Source organism: Staurois parvus, unplaced genomic scaffold (genome assembly GCF_062004578.1).
Source record: "Staurois parvus isolate SC_StPar_1 unplaced genomic scaffold, SC_StPar_1.0 ptg000117l, whole genome shotgun sequence".
In the NCBI taxonomy this organism is placed as follows: Eukaryota; Metazoa; Chordata; class Amphibia; order Anura; family Ranidae; genus Staurois; species Staurois parvus.
The window spans coordinates 896,877-919,864 of record NW_028317913.1 but is presented as its reverse complement, the minus strand read 5'-3'; the positions used below and the strand labels follow the sequence as shown (position 1 = coordinate 919,864).

The 22,988-nt window shown below is 39.3% G+C and overlaps 1 protein-coding gene across 4 annotated transcripts in view; it reads left to right on the top strand.

Moving 5' to 3' along the window:
- The window catches only part of WDPCP (WD repeat containing planar cell polarity effector), a 470,287-nt gene that overhangs the window by 249,610 nt on the left and 197,689 nt on the right, over positions 1 to 22,988 (top strand). For all 4 annotated transcript variants that reach the window (XM_089671996.1, XM_089671995.1, XM_089671997.1 and 1 more), the window contains 2 exons: positions 12,286 to 12,474; positions 20,887 to 21,010. In XM_089671996.1, coding sequence (XP_089528122.1) covers positions 12,286 to 12,474; positions 20,887 to 21,010 — 313 coding nt within the window. The remainder of the gene's footprint in view (positions 1 to 12,285; positions 12,475 to 20,886; positions 21,011 to 22,988) is intronic.

Genomic DNA, 22,988 nt, shown 5'->3' with positions numbered 1-22,988 from the left:
ATTTACAACCACTTTAAGAGTATTCTTGTTCCTTCTAGTGAACTTAGTTTCTTTGAAAGCTATACAGTATCTCACAGAAGTGAGTACACCCCTCACATTTTTGTAAATGTTTTATTATATCTTTTCATGTGACAACACTGAAGAAATTACACTTTGCTACAATGTAAAGTAGTGAGTGTACAGCTTGTATAACAGTGTAAATTTGCTGTCCCCTCAAAATAACTCAACACACAGCCATTAATGTCTAAACCGCTGGTAACAAAAGTGAGTATACCCCTAAGTGAAAATGTCCAAATTGTGCCCACAGTGTCAATATTTTGTGTGGCCACCATTATTTTCCAGCACTGCCTTAATCCTGTTGGGCATGGAGTTCACCAGAACTTCACAGGTTGCCACTGGACTCCTCCATGACGACACCATGGAGATGGTGGATGTTAGAGACATTGCGCTCCTCCACTATCCATTTGAGTATGCCCCACAGATGCTCAATAGGGTTTAGGTCTGGAGACATGCTTTGCCAGTCTATCACCTTTACCCTCAGCTTCTTTAGCAAGGCAGTGGTCGTCTTGGAGGTGTGTTTGGGGTCGTTATGTTGGAATACTGCCCTGCGGCCCAGTCACCAGAAGCAGAGGATCATGCTCTGCTTCAGTATGTCACAGTACATGCTGGCATTCATGATTCCCTCAATGAATTGTAGCTCCCCAGTGCTGGTAGCACTCATGCAGCCCCAGACCATGACACTTCCACCACCATGCTTGACTGTAGGCAAGACACACTTGTCTTTGTACTCCTCACCTGGTTGCCGCCGCACATGCTTGACACTATCTGAACCAAATAAGTTTATCTTGATCTCATCAGATCACAGGACATGGTTCCAGTAATCCATGTCCTTAGTCTGTTCTTCATCAAACTGTTTGCAAGCTTTCTTGTGCATCATCTTTAGAAGAGGCTTCCTTCTGGGACGACAGCCATGCAGACCAATTTGATGCAGTGTGCGGCGTATGGTCTGAGCACTGACAGGCTGACCCCCCACCCCTTCAACCTCTGCAGCAATGCTGGCAGCACTCATATGTCTATTTCCCAAAGACAACCTCTGGATATTATGCTGAGCATGTGCACTCAACTTCTTTGGTCGACTATGGCGAGGCCTGTTCTGAGTGGAACCTGTCCTATTAAACCGCTGTGTGGCCTTAGTCATCGTGCTGCAGCTCAGTTTCAGGGTCTTGGCAATCTTCTTATAGCCTAGGCCATCTTTATGTAGTACAATTCTTGTTTTGAGATCCTCAGAGAGTTCTTTGCCATGAGGTACCATGTTGAACTTCCAGTGACCAGTATGAGAGAGTGAGAGCGATAGCACCAAATTTAACACACCTGCTCCCCATTCACACCTGAGACCTTGTGACACTAATGAGTACCATGACATCGGGGAGGGAAAATGGCTAACTGGGCCCAATTTGGATATTTTCACTTAGGGGTGTACTCACTTTTGTTTCCAGTAGTGTAGACATTAATGGCTGTGTGTTGAGTCATTTCTTCAGTGTTGTCACATGAAAAGATATAAAATATTTACAAAAATGTGAGGGGTGTACTCAGTTCTGGGAGATACTGTACGAGAATTGTGATATTTGATACCATCTAAGCAGTCAGTAGGTGGAGGCATTACTGTATTCTGTCACTTGATGGTTTATCTCTTCTATAACATTTTGGGGATGGTCAATAGGGGGTATTTAAACCTGACATTGAGTGTAACACAATTATCCTTTTGCTGTACGATTATATTGCTTTGTCCTATTGCTTGTTATGAAAAATAGGGTAAAGGTGGACTAGACACACCCACATATAGTAACATTTCTGGATAAACAGTGTTTAGTAACTAACTTTGCATTGTCACTATTTATTGTGACAATAATGATTTATTGATTAAACTGCTGATTTTATCTGTATGGAATATTTTATCAATCCTAACAGTTTAGAGCTTTTCGGAGGTCCCCAAAGGTTTTGACCAACACAAATTCAAACATATGCATAATTCACAATAGTATATATATTGATATGATATCCAGCAAAGAAAAATGTTTCATACATTAGATTAATCAGAAAATATATCTAAAAATTTTATTAGCAATGCCAAAATTTGAATTGTTGCAATGTACAGTATTCTAGTTTTGGAGATGTAAGTAAAGTGCAGCCTGCTTGACATCATTGCTGCGTGATTTGATGCACCGCCTCGGAGAAGGGAGGAGGGGTCCAGAATGCATAGGCATCAGCCAGGTGAGGATTCAAGAGAGAAAAGAGAGATAGGTGGGGCTCATAGACTTTGCTTCTGCATGAGAGGATGGAGTGCATGAGCTTGATTCGACTTTATACTGTGCAGATCGTTCATTAGTGCATTACAAGCTGGCCAGCAGGACAATTTGGTCAAGGTGGCATTTTTCAGAAAGGTTAAAAAAAATGGACACACTGTTAAAATATTTTTTTATGTGGACTGCATGAAGCCATGCTGTTTTTGTGTAATAAAGGTGAGTGCCGGGAAGAGAAGAAAACCTGCTGCTCTGCTGCTGCTGATTGGTATTCATCATCATCTTCAGCAATACAAATACTAATAAATAATTCTAAAGGAACACAGCTCTATTTTTATTGCTCTTTTTCTACGATTTACTCTTGAGTCATACATATTCTCTCTGCTAGGGGAGGTCTACTGTAGCCTATAAATCAGTACTGTGTTTTTCATATTGATTTGTATTTTACTATGGGCTCAGGACCCAGTTGTTTAAGCCCTGCCCACTTTTAGTAAAATTTGTACACACCTAAAATAGGGCGTGATGCACTCCGCACCCTGATTCACCACTAAGAAAAAAAGAAAAGCAAAAAGAAAGACAGAAAACATCACTCAGATTTTTCAAATCTGCCTAAAAATTTTAATTTGGCCTTGATTGGTTGCTGTATGCCATCTTTTATAATAATGTGGCTGCTTATTGCCAAACTACAGTTTTTCTCAATGTCAGGAATTTTTGGATAAAATTTAAAGTTGAACTCTAGTCAAGTGGAAGCCTAGAGTCCCTTTTCTTATTGTGTGGGTTCTGCTGTACATGGGATTGCAGGCAGATGCTAATTGGACAGAATTAGAGATTTACAATTTTTTAATTTTATATAACAGCACATTTAGAGCTGGTGCACACCATAGAATACGTTTTTGCATGCGCATTATTGACACATTTTTGATGCTTTTGGGTGCATTTTTCCCCTCATTTTGTCTTCACCCTATATATAGGACATGCGCATTCTGGTGCATTTATGTGCATTCCATTGTGTTTTTTAGGCATTTTACTGTGTTCCACTACAGTTTAGTGCAGAAAAAATGCAGCATATTGTACTTTTTTTTTCTGAAACTGGAACACCCTGGAACTGACCACTCTGTGAACTATGCCATTACGAAACCATATAACCTACTATCCATGTGTTTTTGATGCAGAAAAAAATGCACTAGATTGCATGTGGTGTGAAGCTGCACATAATGATTGTTTATAGTGAATACATAGCAAGAAGAAAAAATGACTTTATATCTGCATGGCTTTTCATCTTTGAGCCTGGGTTCACATATGTGGGGTGCGGTACATTGCATGTGATTCGCACAGGAACCACACCACATTCCTGTGCAAATCACATGCGATTTGTGTGCGGTGCGACTGGAGCCATACATTTTGTATGCCTCTATTCGCACCGCACCCGCACGAAAAACGTGCGTGACCCCTTTTTGGGTCCGCACTAGAATCGGATCGCATAGATATTAACACCTATGCGATCCAATTCTGCACATCGCACTGCGTTTTACGGACTGCTTCCGTGGTGTTGTTAACTTAACACACTGTGGCGTGTGATTTTTGAGCACAAAAAGAGTGATTCACATACACGGTTTTTCACTATACATTGTGTATATGCACATGTGCTTGTATATATTTTTTATTTTTATGTATACACTTTTTTCACTTGGGTGAAATATCACTGGATGGTTTTCATGCATTAATTTACTTTATTAACGATAATGCACTATGTGGTGTTTTTGTTTTTGAGGTAAATCAAGTTGCTGCAAGAGGCTGAGGATTTGAATCAAACTTTGGACACTTGGATTGATTTATTTATTTATTTTTCAAAAGAGACATATGATATTTGTGAGATATTTTTGATTTATTTTTGGGACTTTATTACATTCACAGATTTGAGGAAAGGATTTATGATATTTATTTATCACTGAGCATATCATTGTTTATATTTGTACACCACTAAGGGTAGGGGTGAAGTGCGCTTTAATAGAAATTGGGGATTAATAGTGATTATTTATTATTATAACTTAACATATACATCCGCAGCGATTCGCATGAACGGGGTACGATTCTGATGCGGTGCGGAATTCACACTGAAAATGCGAATTCCGCAATGCATCAGTGTGAACCAGGGCTGAAACTTGTTTTATAGACAGTTATTTTGGTTACACGTTAAACGCATGTTATTTTATTTATGTTTATTTATTTTGTGGCAACAGTGCAATTTATTATCTAATGAGAGCTCCTGAAAATGGCGGGGCGTTGTGAAATTGCAGTGTGTTTTCTTACGCAGGTTGTCAGTGTTGTTTTATTTCACAAGTGCTTAAGTCAACAGGGAATTAGACATCTAAACAAGGCTAAATGTACTATTAATTGGCAATGAAAATGACCAGTGTCAAACAGCCAAACTCTGAGGCACAACCATCTCTTTATTGTAGAACAAAAGGAAATGTCATTCACTGTGTAAATCCCAGAACACTCATCCGCTCTCTTTCACACTTTGCTTGCTGCACTGGCAGTTAAAGAAGCACTCTCTACTTTTTCATATCTTCATTTTTGATAAACAGTATTAGCTTGGTCAGAGTACAATTTGTAAAGGAGAAAAAAAAAAAAAAAGGAAAAACCCTTCAACCTAAAGGTTAACAAAAATACATTCGTTGGAGTCTTGCTGAACAGGTAGATTCTAAATGAAAGGCTCTCCTGCTCTGTGATTTTACTCATGGACTAAAGTGACTGTTCATTTAAAATGGTTGTAAACCCTTACCCCCCAGCAGGGGGTGGGGAGCTGAAGTTATACTCTGTAGAGTTAAGTGAGAGCTAATTAGAGGAAAGGGACATACACCCCTTCACATAGCACACAGGAACAGAGCTGAGTCAATCACAGGCTGTGTGCTGGAGCTCCGTCCCTGTCACCTTTTTAGCTCTTGGTGCCAGGAAAACTTGCCAGAAGTAACTCATGCAGATAACAGAGGAACGAGGCAGTGGACAGAAATGACACTTAGTGCTCTGGACTGTACAACAAGTACACAATATAGAAGGATATGCTTTGTTCATGTTTCATGTCTGATGTTTACAACCACTTTAAGGTGGAGTTCTAAGCGACAGCAACAGTGAACAATTGCCATTCATGTTTCTATACTCTGCCCAAACACTAGTGTCCTGATGCTAGAAGAGTCCATATTTTTATGTAGCAGTCCATGAGTTGAGGGCTGTTGTAGGAGACTTTCCACAGGGCTGAAGGCCACATATAACATAGTGGTTCAATTGGAAATCTCATAATTCAATCTTCTACCTCTATCATACTCAAGATTCCTGGAATGTAGTGCCCTGTTGTCCCTAGCATGTTGATGTGAAAACTCTCTGCAGTCTCATGAAACACACAAGCAGCTCCTACTATCTAGAAACTGTATGATCTAGACGGCCTAGATAAAATACAGTGAGAAGAATTCACTAAGAGTGGAGCATACTTCTTTGGTTTAAAGAAATAAAATTGTATTCAAGTTTGTATTCTTAACTCATAATGTACCTTCTATTGCTCTCAGCCTTCTCCAAATCTCCATATTACTTTTTTTTTTGCTTCTGTTATCTGGCTTCCTGTACAATGGTCCCAATGTATGTAGGAACATAGTCACCTTCTCTTGCTTACTCCTGAGATGGACTAGGGATTAGGGATTGGTAGTGTGCAAAGAGCAGTAACTAACGTGTGCTGCTCATCCCAAATACACAGACGTGAAGGGGAGAAGGAGTGGTTTGGGAGTTCACAGAAGGCTATACATTAAAAACACAGTGAGAAACTTAATGATAATAGATTACGGGACCATTAAGTAGCAGATGTGTATGAATTATTTTTGAAGAATAAGGATTTTATTTAGTGACAGTTTAACTGAAAAGGCTTATGTTAGAAACTGGTTACTATGCCCAGCTGGTTTTGATCCAGTCTGTGCCAGTTTTAGTAAATTCTCCCAATTTATATTTTACAGTGCAGTGAATATGAATAACTATACTCTATCCAGATGCAATATACAAAATATTCAGTCATTGGTTCCTTTTACAGTTTAGAGGTTCAGTGTTAAAGGGATAACCGAATCTCTCATAACTGCAGTATGTTGATCAGGAGACGTTGCCTCTGGCAACCAAGTCTGCTTAACCAAAAGGTTGTCCAGGGCCTGTCAAGCTGGCATTTATTGTGAAAATCTTCTAGACCATAAGGAAGTGTCCTGAATGTCAGGCAAGTCAGGGAGCCTTTACTTTCTTTGAGGAGAAAAGAAGTCCATTCACAAAAGACACTAGCAAGAAACCAAAGCATGATGGGAGTGGAAGGAGTTATAGCTCACTCACTAACAGCCCTTGGCATGCCAGTGTCCTATTCTCCTTTAGGCAGTAGTGTAACCTGTAAATCTTAGAAATTGTCATTTAAGGGATAAGTTCACCTTTTTGCAAAAAATAATAAATGCACACTTTTTTGCACGTAAAAAAATGGGCATTTACTATTTTTGTTTTAAGAGCCTGCAAAGCAAAGTAAAGCATATTTTGATCGCTGGTGCCATGCAGGTCTCCTGCAGACTGTCAGTGTAATCTGTTGCTTGTACCCCGTATGAGCAGACGGTTTTACACTGGGAGGAAGAATGAATGAACTACCACAGTTCTCAACAGAGCCATGGTAGTTCATTGAAAACTACAAGCTGACAGCTGCAAAGGCTGTCTGTACTTGTAGTTCATTAATTCACAGAAATCTCTTTGGACTGTGGTGGTGAGTAAAGGGAGAAGATCCCTGGCTTGCTGCCACAAGGAAGGGGGGATCAGGGGGAGAGGGGTGTGAGGCTAAACATGTTACATTTTACACCCTAAATATGGGTGCAACATGTAACATATTCAGAAAGGTGAACTTATGCTTAACACCCCAGTCACATCAAGCACGATTTCAAAGACAGGTGAGATGCCGATTTCAGGTGCAATTTGTGAAACATCTGACACTGATGTCAATGCAAATCGCACCAAAAGTAGTACATGTACTACTTTAGAAATCGGTGCGGCTCCTGTACTACTTTAGAAATCGCACTGATTTGACCGCTCTACTTACGGACAATAGGGTGTGACATGGCATATGATATGCAAATCGCATGCCAAGTTGCACCTGATGTGACCAGGGTATTAAGGAACTCCAAGAAAAGGATTTTACAGTAAGTCCAAAATCCTGTTTTCTCCATCCATTTTGTTTGTTCCACAATTAACCTCCAGATTGCCCTTGTTGATCTTCTTTGAACAATATCCTCAGTTCAGCATCTTCTCGGTGTGTCAGGAAAAAAAGTAACAGTCTTTCACTGCATATTACATTTTGTTTAAACTGACCCCACAAAAGTCCATGTTGCAGAAAACAAAGGTTTAACACTAATTACTGTATAGATCGGGTGTCGGCAACCCGCGGCTCCAGAGCCGCATGCGGCTCTTTTTCACCTTTGCTGCGGCACCGGAGCACACTGCCCACCAGGTGACAGGCAATAGGGTTGCTGTAGCTCAGTGGTCGGCAAGCCACGGCTATTTACACATTTTAATGCGGCTCTTCTGTGTGCCGGGCGCCCGCTCCCCTCCCTCCTCTCGGGCGGCCGCCCCAAAAGTCAGGACTCTGCAGCTAGCCCAGCAATGGGCAAACTACGGCCCGGCGGACCTTTTATTCCGGCCCGCGGAGCGTGGCAAACATTGGCTGTCAGGATGTAGGCGGGGCAGCGTGACGAACTCCTCTCCTCTCACAGTCCGCCCTGAAGACCGGAACGGCGCGGGAACACGGCGAGAGGAACACGCGGAGCAAAGGTAAGTGAATTGACACAATATGGGGAATGAATTACTATAGGGGGGATGAATTACTATAGGTGGGATGAATTACTATAGGGGGGATGAATTACTATGGGGGATGAATTACTATATGGGGGATGAATTACTATGGGGGATGAATTACTATATGGGGGATGTATTTTCAGTTTTAAAAATGTGGCTCTCAAAATAAATTTCAATCGTGGTTTTGGCGAGATTTGGCTCAGTTGAAAAAAAAGGTTGCCCACCACTGACCTAAGGCTATGATTGTGATTATGACCATACACTGTGGCCCTGATTAACCCTTTGCTTACTGGGCCCTTAAACCCCCTTCATGACCAGAGCGCTTTTTGCAATATATGCAGTGTCGGATTTGTTTTAAATGTTGCAATGGTTTTGCGGCTCCCAGTCTTTTTTTCCCTCTCGGAAACGGGTCCAAGTGGCTCTTTATGTCTTAAAGGTTGCAGACCCCTGGTATAGATGATGAGACCAGGTCCTGTACACATATCTGGAGAGTCCTTAATGGCAAGTTTTTTAAAATTTTAATTAAATTTAAATTTTTATTTTGTTCTTGCAAAGTCTCACCAGCTTGCATAGCACAATTCAGAACCACTGTTGTGTTTTACAGATTATCAGACTTAGGTAGGTCATAGATGATGCGGGTTGAGAAAAAAAATAGTTTGAACCCCTCCAGTGGAGCTATTGTATTCTGATAGCGGGGAAAGTTCCCTGCTGTCAGAATACAGTCATCAGTGTTGCCAGCTAAAACCAGTGGCACTGATCAAGCCAAAAAAACCCCATCAAGCTGGTTGTACAAAGGTCGATCGAGAGATTGACTTCTGTACAACCAGCCTGCCCATATGTGGATCGAAATCGGCCTGTCCCTGCTAAAACAGTCAAATTTCAATCCATCTATGGCCAGCTTTACTTATTGTTATATTTGTAAATTATACAGTAAACTAAACTAATAGATTTACATTGCCTTAAAAAGTCCTGTAAATCACTTTACTTTTACAGTACACTTTACACTGTCCCCTGTGACATCGCTCACAACAGCTTTGGTTAATAAAAAAAAAGGCCCTTGACTTGCTATCTCCAGTACATTTGTGTTCTCATTCAGGCCAGAATAGGCACTGTGCAGGGATTTAGAGGCCTTCCAGCTAATTGCTATCTTGTAAATTTAATTGGACTGCCTCCCAAGGCACTGTTCTTAAATCAATTAGGCTACAAGTTGCCTGTCACCTCTTTCTCCCAAGAAGTGTACCATCAAGAGAGGTCAAGCATCTAAAGGGGGAAAGATGTTTCACCTCAACCATTTGAGATTTGCCATATTTTAAAATTCATTGTTTGCATTTAGATAAAGCATTTCTTTTACCAAGGAAGAGTGCTTTTTTTCTCTGTCGATTCATTATTTAAAGTCAGAAAACAGTTACATTGGATCGTTACTGATTTTTGGTTACTGTCTCTTCTGTGTCACTCTAATAAGGTTAAGCAGTTCTCTGACTGGACTGTCCTTGTTAATGAGATCAATTGACTTTGGGGATGCATCGACTGATAAATAATAAATCCCTTCCTTATTATTTTACAAGCCTTCTGGTTCTGGTCTTTGCCAATGAGAGCAAGTACCATGAACAGCTAAACTGCAAATAAAACCCCTGCTTTAGATATTAGACAAATGTGATGTCATTTGTGAAACCAGTTTATGTGGAACAAATTGTTACTTTTCGAATGAATTCAACTGCCATATACTAACATTCATTATCTAGTATATTCCAGTTGTGTTCCTAACACCAATCATTTAAATGCAGTAGCAGTGTCTCTAAATTAATTATAAAAAGATACAACAATGTAGAAAAGAGAACATAAAGGTGTTGTCCAGACAGTTGGAGCAGGGGTCACCAGCTGAAAGGTTTTTAGTGTTCTCCAGGGTCTATTAATGGGCTATAAGCGGCAAAGTTGCAGACAGAGCAGGCTGATCTTTAGGACCAGAACATTTTGTGTGATCTATACAGGAATGGATGAACCCAGGAACCAGGTAGCTTTAAAGGAGGCAAAAGGAAATATTTTGTGACACCTTATAATTATGAACTGGCTTGTAGATTGCACTGATTGATTTCTAAGTAATTTATTACTTTTTCCCCACTTGAATTATAGGGTGAGGCACAGGGCCATGCTTATATTTGGATATCACATTATGGCTGAAGAAAGTAGTTTTAAAGTGGAACTAAACCCCCCCATACTTTAAAGCTAAGGGAGTTCCCATCTTAGCCTCTGTTTGATCTGCAGTTGCCATGGTACTGCACATGTGATCAGCCATGACACCAGCCCTTTGACGGCTAGACAGTTCGGTTGAAAGCTAACGTAAGCACACTGATAAATGTAAAAGTTATTATTCAAGGCATGTCTTGAATGTTTCTGTTTTGGGAAACAGTTACATTGGTGGGTTTAGTTCCGTTTTAACTGTTGACAGGTCTGGTATCAGACAGCATAATTTTCTTAGCTTGTCCTTGGAAAAGTTTGCAGAATTTGAATTGTATTTTTATTTGTTTGGTAATGATTCCAACTTACCACAATAACCAGACCAGCTTCTTTCAACCAGATATGGTTTTTCAACAGTCTGCTCATCACAATGGCTAAGCTCTGGATAAGCTGGAAGGAGTTCAGACCAGAGTTGCAGGCTAGGCTTGGCTGTTTTTTGGTCATTTCATATACAGGTATATGCAAGTTTTATTCTTGAGGAACCACAATTTTTGCCATGATCTACTGACCAATGGCTAAATACACTGTATTGCAAAAATCAAATCATTGGATTCAGGTGTTCCAATCACTTCCATGGTTACAGGTGTATAAAATCAAGCACCTAGGCATGCAGACTGCTTCTACAAACATTTATGAAAGAATGTGTCACTCTCAGGAGCTCAGTGAATTCAAGTGTGGTACCGTGATAGGTTACCTCCCTCTTGTTACTAAATATTCCACAGTCAACTGTTAGTGATATAACAAAGTGGGAGCAACTGGGAACAAGAGCAACTCATTAAATGGTAGGCCCGTTAAATGAAAGAATGGGGTCAGCGCTTGTTGAAGCACACAGTGCGCAGAAGTTGCCAACTGTCTGCTCAGTCAATAGCTCAAGACCTCCAAACTTCGTGTGACCTTCAGATTAACACAACAACACTGCATAGAGAGCTTCATGAAAATGGTTTCCATGGCCAAGCAGCTGCATCCAAGCCTTACTTCACCAAGTACAATGCAAAGCTCTGGATGCGGTTTTGTAAAGCACACTGCCACTGGACTCTAGAGCAGTGGGGACGTGTTCTCTGGAGTGACGAATCACGCTTCTCTGTCTGGCAATCCAATGGATGTGTCTGAGTTTGGCAGTTGCCAGGAGAACAGTACTTGCCTGACTGCATTGTGCCAAGTGTAAAGTTTGGTGGAGGGGGGATTATGGTGAGGGGTTAATTTTCAGGGGTTGGGCTTGGCCCCTTAGTTTCAGTGAAGGGAACTCTTAAGGCGTCAGCATACCAAGACATTTTCAACAATTTCATGCTCCCAACTTTGTGGGAATAGATTGGGGATGGCCCCTTCCTGTTTCAACATGACTGTGCACCAGTGCACAAAGCAAGATCCATAAAGACATGGATGAGCTAGTTTGGAGTGGAGAAATTTGACTGGCTTGCAGAGAGTCCTGACCTCAACCTGATAGAACACCTCATAGATAAATTAGAGCGGAGACTACGAGCCAGGCTTTCTCGTCCTACATCAGTGCCTGACTTCACAAATGCAGTTCTGGAAGAATGGTCAAACATTCTCATAGACACACTCCTAAACCTTGTGGACAGCCATCCCAGAAAAGTTGAAGCTGTTATAGCTGCAAAAGGTGGACCAACTCAATATTGAACCCTACGGACTAAGACTGTGCGTGTGAAGGCAGACAACCCAATACTTTTGGCAATATTGCATATGTGCAGGAGAAGTGAATTGTTTCAGGTATCTTAGAACCTAAAATGAAATATTTGGGATACATGTGTAAACTGTCAAAACTGTACCATGAATTTTTAGAAGATGTAAGTAAATAAAATCCATGCTTTAGAACCACATTTTCCATTTAATACCTTTTTACTATTTGTTAACATTGGCTTTGTTGTTACTTTAAAAGGTGCTGTATCAAAAGGAGAGTTGGGCCCAGTGGAGCTGATTTCACAGTACCTCCGTTATGGTGAAGTAGATGAGGCCATAGGTATACTGAGCTGTATGAACTGGAATACTGCTGGTCAGCAGTGCTACACCTGTATGAGTGCCATAGTGAACCATCTGCTGAGACAAAAACTTACTCCAGAAAAAGAAGGTAACACATCATTTTCCCTCTATGTGAAATAAAAACCACTTTCAAGCACCTTAGGAAATATTTTGATTTGAAATGTTTAATATACACAATATATAAACAATTATGATTTAAGTAATTCATTACTACCTACTCAAACAGAAAAAAATATATTGATTGTACAAACTCAGAAAACAAACAAGGAATTTGGATTAAAATTTGCAAGCTATGACTCCCCTATTGCTTATGACTACTCTATGCATTCAGGGCCCATAGCTCAATTTTTTCAGGACTAGAAAGAGCGATCACAGGCTCCACCCACAGTGCCACCTGCTGGGGAAACATTATACCTTCTTTTGAACTTACGGATACAGTTTTTCTCAGGACAATTCATATTTTAAATGTAAGGCTTCAGTTTGCTGGACACAACTAAAAACAGAGAATCAGATCATCATCATTCTGTGCTGCAGCTCTCTCCTGAACAGGGAAACCTGCTTGGAGAAGAATTCAGGAGAATAAGTAGTGGATTGGCTAATGCTATAGGTCATATACAATTTAGCAAATGCCTCACTGAGTGCCTCTGTGTACAGAGCTATTCTGATCCACGTTTCTGTCCTGGGTTATGTGAACTGCTTAGCAAGCACTGGACTTTTACATTTCTCTACTTTTACATTGAATCATTATGCCACTTTTGTCATCTCCTGTACATTCTATTTAATTTGCTGTATGAGTTTCTTGCAAGTTAGCACATCACGGGATGGGAAAAAAAACCCACAGTTTAATTATCTCTAATTAGTGTTAATGAAAAGTACAGAGTCAGATTGTAGCAAATGACTGCTGTTATCTAAAAGGCTGTTTTTCCTTATCAGAGACCCTTAGTTAATTACTTAATAATAACTTGTACAGGCAATGAGGATATTAAAGTGATAATAACATCTGAATGTGTTTACAGGTCACTACATTTACTCAGCTACTCAGAGTGCCCTTTCATAGGCACACTAGTTAATAGAACTCAGGGAATTAATAGTTTATAATGGTGTTTATACAGAAAGACAGAAAATGTATTTCTGCACAGGAGTGTATACCAAAATGAGAGCTGGCTAGGCTATTGAAAGCTGTGAAATCCAAATTTAAACTGAGCATTCACATACCACAAACATTTGGTGTCTGTGTGACAGTAAACATTTTTACACCTATATGCTTGATTCTGGTAAATGCTACTTATCAAGTCTATACAGACATCTGATTTCACTGTAGAGGTTACCACCATTTGTTGATCTTAATATGAGCCCTAGTAAATGTAGGTGAATGCAAATCACATCCAGACCTACTATATTGGACAGCTGCTTTATAAGGTTTTTGGGTAACTGTACACCTTTAGGGCCCATTTTCACTGTCTGTTATTTATTTTATTTATTTCAGGTACTTATATAGTGCCGTCAATTTACGCAGCGCTTTACATATATATTATATATTCGCATCAGTCCCTAACCCTCAAGGGGTGTACAATCTAAGGTCCTTAACTTACATTCATACATACACATGCTAGGGCCAATTAAGACAGGATCCAATTAGCCTACCAGCATGTCTTTGGAGTGTGAGAGGAAACCGGAGTACCCGGAAGAAACCCACGCAGGCACAGGGAGAACATGCAAACTCCAGGCAGGTGGTGCCGTGACTGGGATTCGAACCAATGACCCTAGTACTGCCGGGCAGAAGTGCTAACCATTTAGCCACTGTGCTGCCCACTGTTACCTTAACAAGCATAACACGACAGATTAAGGCATGCTATATTAAGGCAGCCCATTCACTTTGAGGCTCCATGCACACTGGCTTAAAAAAATACTGCTTCTAGAGGAGTTTAGCATTTTGCCTGTAGGAGCAACTAATGTTACCCTATGTGTCCTTGCACATTAAGTGGTTTAAAGACTTTTTTAAGCTCAGTGTTTAGAGGCAGAAAAAAAACCCTTCTGTTTTATCATTTTTGAGAGTGTTTTTCCTGCAGAAAAAAAACGCTAAATGCTCCTAAACACTGTTTTTTTCTGCCAAGAACAAAGGAAAAAAAGGGCAAGCAGTAAAAGACTAGTTTTACCTTGCATTTCCATGTAAATGGACCCTAATAGTATTAAGAAGTATCCACTCATTCTGCTTAACAGACAAGTATTTGAATCACACTCTGGCTACACCAAGTTACAACCTGGGTTACAATCTCCTCTTGATTTCCTTAATACTTGCATAGTTCAAGAATCTAGTTGTTTGGATTTAAAATGGAGCTCCACCCAAAAGGGGAAGTTCCACTTTAAGGAATTGTCTCCTGCTGCCAGAGAAGAATTTGAATTGGCACCTTTGGGTGGAGGGGGTGGGGGAGGGAATAGCGGGTACCCGGGTTTGACAGGTACCCACTCCCACTCCTGCTCTGACCGACTAGGTGATCGGTAACTGAAATTCTCCTCCCCGTCCCTCCCTGCAGTGTTCTGGGACACGTGACAGGTCCCAGAGGACTGCTGGACCATTCACAATGTGCAGCGCTGCTCGTGCATGTGCATTGGGCACCCGGCTGTGGAGCCGCAAGCTGTCACGTTGCCACAGTTAAGGTGCCGACACTGGGGACAGAAGACTGCAGGTGAACCTGGCTGGGGTGAGCACACTGATAGATCATGGGACAGATGAGTGGCTGTTTTTTAAGTCAGCAGCTACAGTTTTTGTATTTTTTCACAGGAGACTGGAGAACTGCTTTAAGTGGTATGAATTGTTTAGGTAGGCCCTCTCACTTTATAGTTGTAGATAGATTTAAAACTGATTGTATGACATGGCCAACTTCACCCTCTACTTCATGGCTTGCTTTACCTATCGGTGATTACCTGTTGCCCTTTAACTGCTATGGAACAAATACCACAGCACATGAAAATCTATTTAAGAGCTTGGTAGAATTTGGATGGTCATAAGTAAAAAAACAATATAAACAGGCATACTCAAATTTCAAATAATCTCTAGTTTTGTCCCTTTGATGGTAAAATAATGAGAGATTGTCACTGCAACTGTTATTTTAATGTTCAGTTTAAAATACCCATATGAAATCAATTGCATTTTGTGTAGCAGAAAACGTGCCATTAAAAACCAGTTTAAGAGAATGTTAGCTAGTCAGAGTTAATTCCCACTGTGTTCCTTAAACCTCCGTTATTTCTGTGTGCTTATTACAAAGATGAGAGCTCCATGACACCAATAGGAGCTTCAGATGCAAACGCATTTGTTTTCAGTCCCGAGTTATTATGTCTGAATCTAACAATTTTGAAATGCACGGTAATTTGTTTTTCTTTTTATTAAAGGAACCTAGTGAGGCCTTTTTATTTAGAGGGATGTGACGGTTATCGTCAAGATCTGTTCTCCTTCGAAAGCATCCAGCTGAGTTTTCTAATGAATCTGCAACTATAGAAGTAGCGACACTGATTCCTAGTAGGTCGGAACATTCAGTGACACAAAACATGCTGTCAGGAAAAAAGCAAAAGGCAAAAGAGCTGGTTGTTTTTTGGCAGAAATAAAATTGCTGCATACCATTCACTTTAATCTAAACTGACTGCTGCTTTGTTTAAGAAATAAAAAGCTTGATTTTAGCTTATCTTACCTTACTTGCAGAGTAGTGAAAATGAGTAATTTATCACCTATTTGACTTCTTGCTTGACTGAGTCCAGATGCTTTCTGTATTGAAATAACATCTCTATAATTAATACGACAATTACTGGCTTTAAAATGGCACAAAACACATAGAACGACTGACTTTGATCAAGCTGTGATCTACTGTAGGTGACCTAAACTTTTAGAGATTTAGACATACAATGGCATGGCCAAATATGTTCTAATGTTTGGCACCCTTAGTGAGGTTACAGATATATGATACCCATGTGGATAGGGTTTTTGGGGGGTACATTTTGATTTTTGACTGGACGAGAAACAAATGCTTTCCATTTTTCCTCAGATTAGTAGATTAATACCTTTTTTGGCTTGTCTGTGCTTAGGAACCAGTTCTGCCCCACTCTGCTGCCTTAAAAATCCAAACTTGTTCAGCCTTAAGCTAAAGAGATCATGCTTTTTCTGAATGATTCTGCATTTATTGTGATTCAGTTCAACATGCTAGTGCCTTGAGCCGAAAATGACCATTAACATTGGCCCCTGCTGCATTTTCAAAATGCAGTGAATTGAATGGACATAATAAAATACATTGCTTTCTGCATTACCCATTACTACCAGTACACTCTATAGCCATCCTGCATGCATTGTTTTTGGGTGTAGTTTGCATTTTTACTATTTATTATGGTTCTTCAAAATTCTTCTGAGAAGAAAACCCTTAACGGACAATGATATTATGGTTTCCTTAGGTCTCAAAGACCGTAAAACCACAGCAAGCACATCTTTTTTTTCTTTATACTGCTTGTTAACGAGGTGCTTCATATCATTAGAAGAAGATGTGCAACTGAATTCATTTGAGGAAGATGTGGCACTGAAATCATTTGAGGAGTCTGTGTCACCAAAATTGCTAGAGAAGGTTGTGTGAATGAGCTTTTTAGATAAGGCTCTGCTATTGAAATGTGACTGATTATGTAACTAAATCATTACAGAAGGCTGTGGCACTCTGAGCTTGTAAAGCTGGCCATAGATGTGTAAGTTATTTGTTTCGTTCAGCCAGCAGGTTGAACAATAAAAAAAAAAAAAAGACCGGATTCACCCATCCACACATTCAAGGTGAATAGGGAAATCCATCCTCCCTGCTGTGTTTGTACTTTGACAGTCAGAAGACTTACACCCCCCCCCCCCAGTCAGAATACACAAATCAGCACTGCACTCTGTAGCCTGAAATTTCCCAGCAAGGTGGTTGTAGAGAAGTCAATCGGCAGAACAACTTCTCTACAACCATAGTGCCCATACATAGAGCAAATTTCAATCCATCTATGGGCAGCTTTAGAGGATGCGATGCCACTAAAATCATTAGAAAAGACTGTGCCACTGAAATCATTAAAGCAGGATGTGCCACTGAAATCAATGGATGAAGATGTACCACTGAAATCAACTGAAGAAGATGTACCTCTGAAATCAATAGAGGAGGCACGGCAACTAAAATTAGGCTGTGCCTTTGAAATAATTAGACGAAGTTGTGACTCTGAAATCATTAGAGAAAGCTGTGCCATTGAAGTCATTAAAGAAGTCTGTACCACTGAAATCATATAGGGAGGATGTGACAGTGAAATAATTTAAGAATGATCTGAAATTATTAGAGGACCATGTGATACTGAAATCATTAAAGGAGGTTGTGCCACTGAAATACGTAAAAGGTGGTTATGTTGTTGAAATCAGAGGAAGTTGCGCCACTAAATTCTTTGGAGGAGTATGTGTCACTGAAATTTATTAAAAGAGGCTCTGCCACAGAAATCATTAAAGGAGGCTGTCCAATGAAGACAGTTTCCATAATGACACACTTCTCTGCAGTGTTGAGTGGAGATTGTAGTTAGTGTCTAAAGAAGTTAGGATTATCTTTGATGTGTATTGAAGCGTCTAGTGTCACATATTTTAAAGGATTACTGTACTTAAAGCACAGTTACTGATTAAATGGCATGAATGTTTAAATACAATTGCGCTATTAAGGGCCCTTAGTAAAGAGTTGAAAGCCAATGACAAAGGTTATTTGTATCTTTAGAATGGCCACAAACATTCTGACTATAAAATGTATGTCAAGGTGAGGAAAAAAAGCACACAGTATGCAATACGTCTCTGCAGTACATGCATATTAATACAAAAAGGAAATCCCCATGCTACCAGCATACCTTGCTATAGCCAACCAAGTGTACAAGTGGAAAAAACCAAAGATACATAAAGAAAATTTACATTCCCTAGGAGCAGCTACCACAAAGCTTTTAATATTTTGAGTGTGTGATGCAGTCATCACACACTCAAAATATTAAAAAGAACAAATAGTGAATCGCTTCTTAAATATCAACTCACAGCAAATATCACAACCAGTGTGTAACGGTTATATACAACGCATCAAGAACATGCATGTAAATATATCACCACATAAATGTGTTAAATAAATGAACAGAAGATCATCAAAATATGCATGATTGATTAAACTTAAATAATGCATATGCACGCCCAACACTTCAAACACAAACAGTGCAAATAAGTGTTCAAACAGGTGATACACATTTAAAAATAATAATAAATGTCCAAAACAAATATAATTATCTTTGTGAAACAATCCAGAAAAGATATTCTAACTATTTATACGTTCACAGCAAATACAGCACAATCTTCACTGTGATGTTTTTTAAATGACATCAGCATAACAGCAAGCGGCTCCGAGTGCAAGGCAGTGAATGGGAACCCAAGATGGCGCCCAAGCTGCACCCAGCATGATGTCATCACTTAACTCCTCCCACTTGACTAGTTGCGTCCAAACCGGATTTTCTCAAAGGGGCCCAGTCCCTAAAGTAATTTCGCCTTAAAAATCAACCCCATTGACTCTGATGTACAGTCAAAGTACACCTACACAGTGTGAAGCATCTACTTGTTCAGAGTTTGTCTTATTTCTTTTATATTTTACTCTCATGATGCCAAAACTTTTTTTTCTTATAAATGTACCGAGAAAGTAATATTTCTTCAATTTCAGTTTCAGTCCTAAGTTACTGTACGTATTGCTAAGCTGCTACAGCCACCTATTGGGTTCTTAAGCACAAGTCAGAGAAGCTAAGATAATTAAAGCAACATAAAAAAACCAAACACTGTCAAAACAAAGTTCTGAAAGCAAATGTCTCTGCAAATTGGGATACTGTACTGTCAAATATTTAATAAAAGGTAGAAATAAGATAAAGAATGATCAGTCTATATAGCACATAGAAGATCCAAAGAGTATCAATAAGCTGTCAATTTTGAATTAATATATTGTGTATTTAATAATTCAATCTAATGCAGCATTTTGTTGGCTGATCCTATAGTCAATACCTTACAAATAAGCAAAATGTATACTCTACGCAACTCAACACAAAAGAGATACTCTCATAATAGACCACTGCTGAGCTGAGAAATATAGAGTTGTTAACAGTCAATGTGAAGCAGGCTGGTTCAATAGCACTAGCGGACAAAACAACGTCCCATGCAGAGTTTAAAGTTAGAACAGTAGTGAGATACAAGTATCCTAAGAGTAACTGCCAAAATAGCAAGCCACCAGCTATAAAGCTCTTCTGCGAAAAATGAGATGCAAGCTTTATTTTTCCTTACAATGAATTAATTCCAGAGCCGGAGATACACATGTAACATCGACTCAGGAATCCTTCTGTAGTCATTCCATCACCCCTTCTTTAAAGAAGTTTTTCGATTCAATGGAAATGCAGACGGTACCTTTAAAGCATATACAATCCCACTTAATAACATCTCCTTAAATCTTTACTATGGTAATGTAATTTTTAAGGTAATCTTCTATCATTTTATAGCTTCAGCTTTCAGTGAAAAAAAATATCTAGTGATCCTGCCATGATAGTCCTTGTTTAGACATATTCTGTTTTGTGAAGAAAACAGTAATGGCCACGCCATCAGGAATTATTATTATTATTATTATACAGGATTTATATAGCGCCAACAGTTTGTGCAGCGCTTTACAAAATGAAGGTAGACATTACAGTTGGAAACAGAGGGCCCTGCTTGTTAGAGCTTACAATCTAGGAATGTGACTAACTACTACTAGCTGTCTTTCATTTGTGTTTATAGGTTTGATATTATTAGTTCACACATTTTATGTCAGCAACTTGTAGCAATTGGGTAATGTTCAGAGCAGAGCAGAACATAAAGCTGGTGACTGACAGTCAAAAGCTGTCTGCTCACTAAAGACCAAGAACTGAGCAATCAGTTTGATCGCTCAGATCTCAGTCTTAGAGGCAACAGGGGACAAATGCAGCATCAGAACGAGGCTGCATCCACCTAGGTGAGTATGTCTGTTTTTTTCCCTAAACTTTTCTTTTAAGGTTCTCGCCCTTTGTGATTGCTGTAGGACAGTTTTTTAAATGTACTTCTTTGTTCGTAACAACAAATCTATCAATGCAGTATCTGCCCGGTTTAAAGGAATTCCATACTAAGATTCATTTGTAAGCTTTCAGTAGTGGCCTCTTACTTAAAATGTAAGTTGCCTGTCCATCTCTGAATCACTGACCCAGATCAAGTATACAGCCAGTAAAGTCAAGAGTTAGGTCAGCGCTCCTAATCTGCATATCTCTTCTATATCTCTATAGTGACTCAGAATGTATTTAAATGACATCTAGGCAATTAACATCTTCATAGGAGACTTTAACAGTGGCAGGCCACATATTCTCTTAGCAAAGATTTCTTTAAGGCAGTACCAGATAAGAGGAATTAAGGTGTGTTTATATTGATGGTTGCTATTTTTCTACTCCACAGTTCAGTTGGAGGCTTGTCTTGGAACCTTCTATTCTCTGGGTCGGCCACTGATGGATGCAACAATCATGGAATACAGAGATCCTATAAGTAGATATGCACGAAGATTTTTCCACCATCTTCTAAGGTGCAGAAATAAAAATAAAAGTGCAGACTTTGTTCCCTGATATAATGGATGTTATTGTGCATAATATTTGTAAAACAATACTAAGAAAACTTCCATGCACTACAGCATTCTTGATGAATTTGAAAAAAAACATTTTTAGTATTTACATTTGATTTACAGCAATATATACTCTATAGTAGGCCTAACTAGTTTTCAGCATTAATGTCATATTTATCACATACCTTTAGACTTTGGCTGGGCACATCTATTAGTATGGTTGTAGCAGCAGCCTTGGAATATTGAGAAATGTAGCGATCCCCACAATAACTATTTAAAGTGTAATTCTGGGCAAAACTTTAGTTTTGGGTATATTTAAAAGGTTAGAACCTGTTATTTCAGGTCACGGGAGACTTCTCTTTACTTTCTGTATCCAAAGATATAATAGAAAGTAAGAGGAAATCTCCGTAAAATAAGGGGAAATCCCATGTATGAAAATTGTCAGTGGAACATCAGTCTGCATAGGAAGAGGTTCCCTTTACATGTGTTGTGGTGAAACTAAAATTTTGGTCATCATCTCACTTTCTCTCCTTGCGACAATGGCGAGGTGCAGGACACACTTAATAAAAAAGCAGGTTCAGACCCTTCCCTACTCTATTAAATGTTGGAAATCCTTGGCAAGAGTTATATTTTAGGAGGTTTAATGTTGGCTTTTTTCAGGTCCATTTTAATTTGGGAGTGCTGTGTCACCGCCCTTAACTGGATTTTACAGGTTTTTTTTTTATCAGTGTGACAGAAAGCTGTAAACACATGACTTGAAATCAAACCTGCTTCACAAAAATGAAAATAAAAAAACCTTGGATGGAGCCTGCATAAAATGGCTCATTGTGTATTTTAGGACAGCTGTGTACCAAAGTACAACTTTGTAAAAATGATTACAACAGATAATTTTTGAAAACTGATGAAAGGGGTTGTAAGATTTAGGATGGTAAGTATAGAGCCCCGTGTAAGAACACAGTTTTTTTTGGTAGTATGTGCAATTCAAGAGGATATATCCAATGGGTTCAGGGGTACTTCTGCTGCCTATGGCAAATATTGTATTCTATATAAATGGACATCTGCAAGGGTCTATTCACACCCTAATTCATTACCACTCCATAAAATTATTGTTATTCAAACTCATGAACTTTGGTGTTATTGAAATGGCATCCAGTGCATCCCCCAATGGACCTGCAATTTAGCATGCCACAATAGATATGAATCATCCCTGCATTATGGTGCATGATAAAAAGTATGCAAATACGTGAAAAGGTCCATTTAAAATGTGTTAACATTGCCTTATTGCAAGGTATGTTAATGTGCAACATAACATACAGTGAAGATGTCAGTGTGGCCTTAGTATTTTTACTCTTTTTAAACATAATGGATTGTTTGGAAAAATGTGTACACAGTTAAGTGGAGTTGGTATTACATGTACCTTGTCAAGGGATATACAGTACAGAGACTAGGTGTTTTGCACCGAGAGAAAGCAGTAAATACTATCATCCATAAAGAAAACATACTTTATTATGGTGCTGCATTGGTCAAAGCTACATAGTGATTGGCTTCCTGGATTACCATTTGTTTAATCTTTTGGGAATTCTTAAGGAATGAAGTCCTACCTTTAAGAGGTTTGTTATGTTTATTGCGTAATGATGGAACATTGCTACTATATGTGTGAAAGACTGATTACAATCTTTCTATACGATGTGCACATGACTAATTAATTTCTACAGCTGTACCCTAACCTTTAACACCAAGTGACTGGCTTTCTTCTGCAACACTATTAATTTATTCTCATTATAGGATGTGCCGCCTGGTAGGCTGCCAACATTTTTGGTCAAGCTTCAGTCAACCTATTTGATAAAAGGAATTATTCTGAGAAGCATGTGTAGTCATGTGATTATTTCTGTAGTGAGCACTGCCAGGGTCACAAATGTGCTTTTTCTCTCTAGAGGAAACG